The sequence below is a fragment of the Stegastes partitus genome, unplaced genomic scaffold (genome assembly GCF_000690725.1).
Source record: "Stegastes partitus isolate 25-593 unplaced genomic scaffold, Stegastes_partitus-1.0.2 Scaffold1008, whole genome shotgun sequence".
Classification (NCBI taxonomy): domain Eukaryota; kingdom Metazoa; phylum Chordata; class Actinopteri; family Pomacentridae; genus Stegastes; species Stegastes partitus.
In genome coordinates, this window is record NW_007578739.1 from 31,551 (window position 1) to 41,760 (window position 10,210).

The 10,210-nt window shown below is 40.0% G+C and overlaps 1 protein-coding gene across 2 annotated transcripts in view; it reads left to right on the forward strand.

Annotated features, from left to right (window-relative positions):
• Positions 1–10,210, forward strand: part of caskin2 (CASK interacting protein 2) — a 54,457-nt gene that overhangs the window by 27,258 nt on the left and 16,989 nt on the right. For both annotated transcript variants that reach the window (XM_008294932.1, XM_008294933.1), the window contains exons 3-8: positions 1,067–1,164; positions 2,185–2,330; positions 3,173–3,268; positions 5,701–5,831; positions 7,570–7,678; positions 8,781–8,889. In XM_008294932.1, the coding sequence (XP_008293154.1) occupies positions 1,067–1,164; positions 2,185–2,330; positions 3,173–3,268; positions 5,701–5,831; positions 7,570–7,678; positions 8,781–8,889 (689 nt within the window). The remainder of the gene's footprint in view (positions 1–1,066; positions 1,165–2,184; positions 2,331–3,172; positions 3,269–5,700; positions 5,832–7,569; positions 7,679–8,780; positions 8,890–10,210) is intronic.

The window sequence follows — 10,210 nt, forward strand, 5'->3', positions numbered from 1 at the left end:
AAACTGTGCGGATGCAGCCTCAGAGAGGAGGGTGTGGCTGCTGCTGCTTCCAGGTGTTTCCAGGTGTTTCCTGGTTACCTGTAGCTGCAGGTCTTCAGTTGTGACTCACAGTGACACAATTACCTGAATCCTCCCTCGGCTTTGTTCAAACAGCAGCGAGTCCAGACAAACTGAAGCTGATTCAGTTCTGATTCCAGACACTCCTTCTTCACTCCGACTTTCACAGTCTGAGGAGACACTCTGTTAAAGCAGCGTTTTATTGAACAGCAGACGTCTGGTTTCCTTTCTGATTAAATCTTTTTTTTGCTGTGATGTGGCGGTTCAGAGCCTCTGATGCAGTAAACAGATCCGAAGCTTTCAGTCGAGGAATAAAGAACACGTGTGGAGCTGGTAGAGTGACGCTTTGTGTTTGGAAGCTGACATTAAACTCAACAGTTTGTTCAATTCAGTTTCATTTCTGCAAACTATTTTCTATCATGTTGGAAATAATCTGCAGCCTCTTTATGATGTTTAGTTTCTTTAGCATCACTTCGTCAGCCATCAGTCATTAACTCTGAACTCATTTTAACTCACTGAGGCTCATTTTCACTGCAACATAAAGTCCTGCAGCTCAGTGGAAACAGAACAACCATGAAGACGGAGAGAGAACTCAGAAATGTCTTCTGTGAAACATACACAGTTTAACATTTTGTTTGAGTCATTGTAGAGACATTTGTATTATTGTGGACAGAGTTTAAATCAGTTTGAATAAAGATTGAGTCATTCTGGACACATTTTGAGTCATTTTGAGTCATTTTGAGTCGTTCTGGACACGTTAGCGCTGCAGCTCGCTCTTCTCTGAAGTTGGTTTTTGGTTTGAAAAGCAGGTTTTCATATTTTTCTGTTGATGAAACAAATGCTGCGAGTGAATATTGGAAATAAATCCAGAATAAGATCTTGTGAAGCTTTGTGTTCGACTCTCCAGTGTGTAGATAAAATGCGTGAACCTGTCATCATGCAGACTTTGTTCTTCAGTGAAATAAAGATTAATTGGTTGTCATTTCTCTGTGTTTTTGGACGGCTGCAGGTTCTCGGCGCTGCATCACGCCGCCCTCACGGGAACCACAGAGCTGCTGTCGGCGCTGCTGGAGGCTCAGGCCACCGTGGACATCAAGGACAGCAACGGTTAGTCCAACATTTAGCCCTGAACGCTGTTAGATCTGCTTTTACGCTGCTGAACTGTCCGTTTGGAACTAGTTTGGTTCTTATGTGAACATGCTCCAACATCATTTACATGGTTCTGCTGAAGGTAAAAGCAGTAAATGGGATTTTCTTCCAAGTCTTGTGACCCCGGCAGGTTTTGTGTTTTGCATTACAGTTTATTTTACAAATGAATTATTTTTTTTTGGCCTTTTCATACCCAAAAACTGCACAGATATTGTGTAAAAATATACGTGTAAAAACCGAGAGCTTTGGAAGTGTCACAGATCAGTTCATGTTTGAGTCACTTCAGACACATTTTGAGTTAATTTTAACAAATCTTTTGCCATTTTAGACAACTTCTTTTTTATTATTATCATTTTGAATGTAGCATAAATCATTTTGAACAGATTTTGAGTCATTTTGGACACTTTTTAAAAATCGTTTTGGACAATATTTGAGTCCTTTTGGGCCATTTAGAAAAAAAAGACATCAGTTAGAACAATTTCGAGTCAATTCTGGACTGTCTTTAAGTAACTCTGGACACATTTTGGGTGTTTTGGACAATTTGAGTCAGTCAGTTTAGACTCAAAAGTCAGTCTAGTCCGTTGTTGGTTTGTGTTCCGAGATAAAGAACGTTTTCTTTGCATTCTCTTTGCAGCTGATATGTGGTTTACAGTCCACAGAAACATATTCTTCCTGGTGTTCGACAGTGCTGTAGTTTGCCTTTTGAATTCTCTGAGGTGTTTTGTACAACGGTGGTCGTTTGTACAGAGATTTTAATTTACTTTATTGATTAAACAGTGAGACCAGATATCCTTCTAGAAAGCCGTTCTCATTACCTTCATGAGGAACCTGCAGAGTCACACTGAGCTCTGATGATAGTTCGACTCATAAAATATGTTCTACATTTATCAGAGTATTTATTGTCTTTGGAGCTCATCTGCATCAAACTCAGTGTTGCTTTTGCAGTAAGTCCTGACAGAGCCGGTGTGTTTGCCGCAGGAATGCGTCCGCTGCATTACGCCGCCTGGCAGGGAAAAGCTGAATCGGTGCTGATGCTGCTTCGGTCCGGAGCTTCGGTGAACGGAGTCTCCCTGGACGGCCACATCCCGCTGCATCTAGCTGCTCAGTACGGACACTTCGAGGTGGTGAGTCCCGTTTACTGTCCTGTCTTTGAAATCTTCTGGTATTTGTGAGCAGCCTATTATGCTCCAATAAATGAAACTCCAGTTAGCAAATCATTTTTAAAGTATCTGGCTAAAGCCTCTTTGAGGAACACCAAAATCTGTTCAGCTCCAGAAAACTCCTGTCGGGAGATCAGTGGCGTGTTTGTTGTAGATTTGGGGTGATTATTAGTGACCCTGTTTCTGCAGCTGTGGACGTTCTGACAGATGAAGCTGCCGAGGTTTTGTTTTTAATCCTGCCGTCAGATTTGACTCCTTCTGTTGTCGGGTGTTTTTTAGGCCGGATTAAGATGAATGTAGGTGAACCACGACGGAAACCCCCCACTGAGAATCTGAAGCTCTGTTTTATGTTTATTGAAGTCTATGAAAAGCACAAATAAACATGCGGTCTGATACGTCGCACCACAGAAATGTGTCTTCTTTGAATTAATTATGATATCGTCAAGTTTAAAAAATGATCCTGACTTTGTTTAGGCTGAACTAAGCCTAATGTTGAACCAAATATTTCATCAATTTGTAAAGGAGTTGAAACCAAATAATTATCTACAGCTTTGGAAATAATTACTAGACCTAGAGGTTGTTTATAGTAGATAAATAATGACAGCATCTTCTAAAGCATATGAAAGAAGTTTTTAGTCAATAAATTATGTTTAAACATACGACGTATTGAAACTAAATATTTCAAACTTCACATGAGATGGCTGAGGTGCATTCTACACTGCAGAACCAGCCGGCTTAGTGGGACTACCCTCCACTTATCTGTGTATCCTCTGGTTAAATGCTGCGCCACTGTTTGTGTGTTTCAGTCTGAGATGTTGCTGCAGCATCAGTCCAACCCCTGTTTGGTCAACAAAGCCAAGAAGACTCCTCTGGATCTGGCCTGCGAGTTTGGACGGGTCAAGGTGAGCGCATTAAGTTATTTTCATTTGTTTCCTCCTTTGGTTTTCTTGTCTTCTTCGTCTTGTGATCACTGTTCAGATCCTCAAGATGTGAATGTTTTCAGTGGCTTTCAGTTCCTTTAAGTGGTGTCAAAATTTTAGTCTTCATTTGATCTTAGAAACTGATCGTACAGGTTCATTTTTTCAGTATTTTATTTTGTTGTACAAACTCAACGTGTACGAGGTGTGTCAGAAAAGTTTCAGGACTGGTGTCACAACAGATAGATTTCAAACCCAAACTACTAGTTTTCTCCTTCCAAGTAATCCTCCTGGAGTCTAACACCCTTCCTCAGCCTTCTCTTCACGCTGCCATGTACTCCTGGAAGGATTCTTCAGGATCCTCCACAGCTCCATCATCACAGCCATCTTGATGTCGTCCACGTCTTCTAAACGGGTCCTCTTGATGACCCCCTTGAGCTTGGAGAAGAGGAAAAAACCCCACAGAGCCAGGTGGGGTGAGTAGGGAGGTTGCTCCAGCACGGAGATGTTCTTCTCAGCCAGGAACTTTCAGATGCTCAGGGTATTATGAGCAGACGTGTTGTCATGGTGAAGCAGCCACGACTCGTCCTGACACAGCTCTCACCTCTTCTGAACAAAGCAAACAGGATCTCTTTGTAGACTTGCTGGTTGATCGTCTGAAGGGGAAAACTCCTAGTTTGTAGTTTGGGTTTGAAATCTATGTTTTGTGACACCAGTCCTGGAACCTTTCTGACACACTTCGTAAGTTTTCATCGTGTTTTCAGTTTTGCTTTTCTGTCTTACATCATGTGCAGCGCGTCCGTTAACTCTCATTGGTTTAAAACATGTTGGCCAACACCACCCTATGTTTTCAATTCAGCGAATAAAATGAACATTTTCATCTTTATTTTGAACACTGTAAACATGAACAGTGTCGGACTGTTGTGCAGCCGTTAAACTTCACACACTCTGAGCTGTTTACTGTGAAATAAATCACATTCTGTTCATTCAAACACAGACGTCATGTTTCAGAGTTGAGGGTGGTTTCCTACAAATGAGCCAAACATCTGGATTCATTTAGAGTTTGGGGTCACTGAGGTATTATCTCATATCACCTGCAGCAGCTGTCTGCTGGAAGAACTTTAGCTTTGACTCCATTTTGTTCTCTTTGGGAATATTCCTCAGGGAACATGAACCTTTAGAGGAACTCTGCGTTTTCACCACTGCCTGAATAGATTGTTGGTGGTTTTAGCAAGCACCACAATGATTTTTAATCAGTTTTGCTATTTGGAGTTGAATTTATTAGCATTGTAGACATTTATATTTACTAAAAGTACAGAAATAAAAGGAAAACGCACAAAGTTGTGTTTTTTCTTTTCTTGACTGAACATGCCGACTATCTGGTCTCCTCTTTTAGTTCATGTATTTTCCTGAGGTTAGGTTTTTTTTCCAAATTGCATGAGAGAGAATTTACAAAGCAATTTGAAGACGTCAGTTTCAGCTCTGCAAAAGCTGTGAGAGGCATTTTTAAACTTCTGAACTCCAAGCAGTTTCTGGCCATTTCTTTTCTCCTCTCTCATTTTTCTTCATCGTGGGCTCATTCTGCAGTATAAAGTACTGCACCTCTACGGGAAAGACCACCACAAAGAAGGAGAGAGAACCTAGAAATGTCTTTAGTGTGATATACAAATTGTAAATCATTTTTTCCAACGTTTGAGTAGTTTTAGACAACTTTTGAATCATTTTGTGCAATTTTTGAGTCATTTTGGACACAGTTTGAATCAACAAACTTTTTCTCTCTGCTCCACACATCAGCAGTAGAAAGATGTTTCACCATGCTGAACGTATCTTCCAACAACTTGCTCCTCTGTATGCTGATTTTGAGCCGTGCTGCATTTATTTTATAGTTGGTTTCTCAGTTGTGCTCAGAACTTTTAGTTTTTCACAAAATCTCCTGCAAACAGTTTATTTTTATTGACATGTTTGAATGTGGAACCACACATCAAACAGGATGCCTTTACGGACCCTCAGAAAGTTAAATATCTGATGATTCTTTCTGTTTTTGCAGGATGTCACTAATAAATGGTGTCACTTAACTAATTTTATAAAGAGGAAAACATACCTTTCACACCAGAGGTTCAATTATGTAGCGCCATAGTGCCTCTGTCCTCCCAAGTGGTGATGACTGATTACCACCATGTGGTTTGTCATAATTATGAGATATTTTCTTCAAATACCTATATAGCCTTAATAAATGAAGGGAATCCAGAAATCATAGCTATTAGAAAAGATGGATGCACTGATTTACTTTTGATTTGACTGATTTGTTGAATCTTCTCTGGGTTTTGGTTCTGCAGTAGAAACACAAATCATTCTCCTGTAGTTCTATGATACCCCCTCAGTTATTAATGTGTCAGCCTGTTTTCTGTGATCTTCAGGTGGCCCAGCTACTGCTGAGCAGTAACATGGTGGTGGCTTTGTTGGAGGGAGAGAGGAAGGAGCCCACAGACTCAGCCTTCACCACCCCTCTTCACCTCGCTGCCCGCAACGGACATAAAGACATCATACGGTGAGAAAACATGACATTTAACTTCCTGCAGCAGCTCACAGTTCATGTTAACCTGTGCTGAAAACACATGTACAAGCTCAAAACAACACGCTGAGCGTGAGTAAAATCAGATAAAGTCCCTCGTCAGAACCTCCAAAATCTTTAAACAATAATTCTCTTTGCCTAAAAAGATCATGTTAGCCTCTAAATTGGTATAAATAGCAGTGTTAGCGGCTAGATTAATCTAAATAAGACAACATTTGCCGCCAAGTTTGCCTTCATAAAAAAAAAAAAAGCTGCTTCATTAGTCTTAACTAGGTAATGTTTGCTGCCAAGTTTGCACATTATGTAATCATAATGTTAGCCAACCCATTGCTATAGATAATATAATGTCAGCCACTACATTAATCTAAAAAAGATATGGTTGCTTCCTGTGTTAGCCGCTACGTTTGCCTAAAAAAGATTATGGTAGCCGCTACATTAGTCTAACTGAGATCATGTTAGCTGCTATGGTAGCCTAAACAAAAGTTATCTTAGATGCTAGGTTAGCTTTAAAAAAAAGATTGTTAGCCACTATGTTTACATAAACAACATAATGTTAGCTGCTACATCAGCCTAAACAGCATAATGTTAGCGGCTACATTTGCCTAAACAGCGTAATGTAAGCCGCTACATTTGCCTAAACAGCGTAATGTAAGCCGCTACATTTTCCTAAACAACATAATGTTAGCTGCTACATTAGCCTAAACAGCATAATGTTACCTGCTACATTAGCCTAAACGACATAATGTTTGCGGCTACATTTGCCTAAACCGCATGACGTTAGCTGCTACATTTGCCTAAACAACATAATGCTAGCTGCTACATTTGCCTAAACAGCATAATGTTAGTGGCTACATTTGCCTCAAGGACATAATGCTAGCTGCTACATTAGCCTACTGAGCATAATGTTGGTAGCTACAATAGCCCAAACAAGGCAATGTTAGCTGCTTAGACAAAGACAAAGACGCTGCATTAGCCTAAAACAAGGTGTCCGCTACTAAGTCAGCCTAAATTTAGAGGCTAAGTTAACAATAAAATAATATATTAATGAAACAGCATCACCAAAAATGTCATTCTAAACAAGGTGATAGTAGTAGGTGTGTTCATATATATATATATATATATATGTGTGTACCTACAAACAACAGCCGCCCTCATATCAGTAGGTTTCATCCTTATTGGTTTTTTCTTAACATATTTGGGTCATTTGATCATGAAGCAGGGAGTAATGTCTGCCTGTGTTGTTTAAAATATTGGTGAACTCTGCAGAAACTTCATGTGGTGACGGTCAGAGGCTGCAGATGTAGAAATCAGAGGGCAGGGCTGCTGTGGTTTGTGGTCTGTAACCGAGCATGAACTGTGGGGCTGGTTCAGTGTGCAGCATTATCCTCATGCCTTACATTCCCAGTGAGTGTTTCTGTATGAGACTACAGCTAAGTGTTTTACAGTCATTTACTGCAAAAACTCCCCAACAAGAAGCAACGCAAAATATTCTGAACGAGCCACATTTTATCATTACCTGAAAAAAAACAACTAAATTTCACCTTAAAATTAACAAAATCTCAAATTTCAGCCTATTAAGGTTCTGATATTCAGACACACAGTGACAAAGAAAGTGGATATTTTCGATTTACTGACCTGAGAAAAGACCAAAATTCAGATCATGTGTTTCTGTTCAGTTTCAGATGTTGATCATATGTTTCTCTGCTCGTCTCAGGCTGCTGCTGACGGCCGGCATCGACATCAACAAAACCACCAAGTCTGGAACAGCGCTTCATGAAGCTTCGCTGTACGGAAAAACAGAAGTGGTCCGACTGCTGCTGGACGTGAGTTCGGTTCAGAATATGGCGAGCAGTGTGGAGGTTCGATGTCTTCATCAAAGCCGGAGACGTACTGCAGCGTTATGAACCGCAAAAATATGATCTTCAATACAGTCAAACACCTCGGCTCCTTCACTTCGATATTAAATTGACGCAGGAATTTCAAAATGTTGCACTACTTGTTTTTTTGTATTTGTGTTAGCAAACGTAGTGGCTAACCTGATCTTGTTTAGCGTAGCGTAGTAGCTGACATTCCCAAATATAAATGCAAGCATTATGTCGTTTAGGCTAATATAGCAAGACATGTCATTATCATGTTATGTATTACCATACCATGTTATGTTGAAATACATTTGTTTGATTGATATTATATAATTAATTTTTTTTTATCATACTTGGTATTGAGGGCCAGGAAACACACAATACACACAGTCACAGTGTCAACATTATCTAGTTTTGTTTTTTGCTTTTGAAAATCACACAGAATTGTGGCAACTGCATCAAATGTAGATGCTAACATTATCCTGCTAATGCAAGCACAGCAACTGCCTTTACTTTTGTTTAGGCAAACAAAGCAGCTAACAATATCTAGCTTGGGCTAATGCCACTGCTGGGCAAACGTATTTGCTAATGTGGTCTTTTTTGAGGCTAGCAGTGGCTAGCGTGATCTTTTCTTACAGAAACTTTGTAGATAACTTAATGTTTTTTAATCTAACACAGGGGTTATCTTATTTAGACTGCTGCAGAAGCTAATAATAAGTTGTTTAGGATAATGTTAAAGCTAGCAACATCTTTTTATATTGCAACCTAAAGGCTAATGTTATCATGTTTAGACTAAGGCTAAGCTAACATTATGTGGTTTAGGCTAATCCAGTTGCAGACATGGTCTTGTTAGGCAAAATTAGTGCCTAAAATCATCTTTTTTTCAGTTTAAAATAGATGCTAATGTTATATTGTTTAGACTAACGTAGTGGCCCCCATCATCACTGTACTGTTTGCATTAGTGTCTGTTTATAATAAATGTTTGATTGCTATGTATGTAAGAACTGAGACAGAACCAAACTGGAGTCTGAAGACAGATCGTCATTGTTGTGTTCTCGTCGTTAAGGCCGGAGTGGATGTGAACATCCGAAACACCTACAACCAGACAGCGCTGGACATCGTGAACCAGTTCACCACATCCCACGCCAGCAAGGACATCAAGCAGCTGCTGCGAGGTCAACACAATATCTTTACTTCATTTTATGTCAGTTTTGTTTTATTCACTTAGTCAAAAAAAGCCCTGACTCAACGTAACATTTACTGATAAATTTCAGCTCATTATCAAGGGGACGTTAGCTTTAAGATGAAGGCCCTGCAAAGTGTTATTCTGACTTTCATCTTTAAACTTTTTGCAGTTTGATAAGTTCTTTTTTTTCATCTAGTGCAGCTGATACATGGAGGTTCACCTGACTTTATAAGCTGTAACTCCAGCAGCAGCTGTGTTTAAAGTTCGGGTTATGTAACGTTAAAGTCTTATCTGTCGGCTCTCACAGCTTCAAAGAGCAGATTCGGGCTCAAATTTAGCAGCGCTGTATATACAGTATGCGAGCGAGCTGCAGGCTCTGTAATCCTGCAGCCTTTTGAAGTTCCTGTGGGAACAGACTGAGGGAATAATGAGCGGTTGTGTTGAAGCAGTGATTTAAACATGGATGGAGACTTTCCCATCTTGTTTACTTGTGCAGAGCGCAGATGAATAAGTCGAACACGCTGAGCCGCCACGCGCTCTGGATTAATTATTGATGTGTGGTGTTGGCGGCTGCATGCAGCAGTCTGGGAGAGTCTGCAGAGTCTATTTCAGCTTCTGTCTTCATCAGAGGAAAAGATCTGTGTTTACTTATTGTGCTCTCCAACTCTGCCTTTTGTATTTTTATTCTCTTAGCATGTCCTTTACTTCCTCTTCGGCTGCTTGTGGAAGCACAGAAACTCATAATTAGGACCTTTAAATACATAAAGACAGATCAAAATGTGAAAAAAAGGCTGTAATTTAGTCTTTTCTGATTTTTTGCCCTTTATATAATGCGTTTGAGATCAGCCCTTGTTTGTTGCCCGGATAATAATAATGGACGTCTGTCAGCTGTCACGCAACAGCCATTTTGGCATCTAAAAAATGTGGCGCATTGTGGGGTCATTGTGTTCATGTTCTCCCTTACTGTATAAAACATCCTGGCATGGAATGCGTTTAACTGCGTAGAGCTAAAGTCACAGAAAGACGATAACTACAGAGCTAAAATCATAGAAAGAAGACAACATAACAGCTAAGGTCATAGAAAAACAGCTAACTACACAGCTAAAGTCATAGCGAAACAGCTAACTGCACCACTAAAGTTACAGAAAAGAGCTAACTACATAGGCAAAGTTTAGGAAAATAGCTAATTAAACAGCTATAGGCCTATAAAAAGCTACCCATACAGATACAGTCATAGAAAGACCGCTAATCACACAGCAAAAGTCATGGAAAGAAGCTAACTAAGTAGCTAAAGTCCCAGAGAGGAGCTA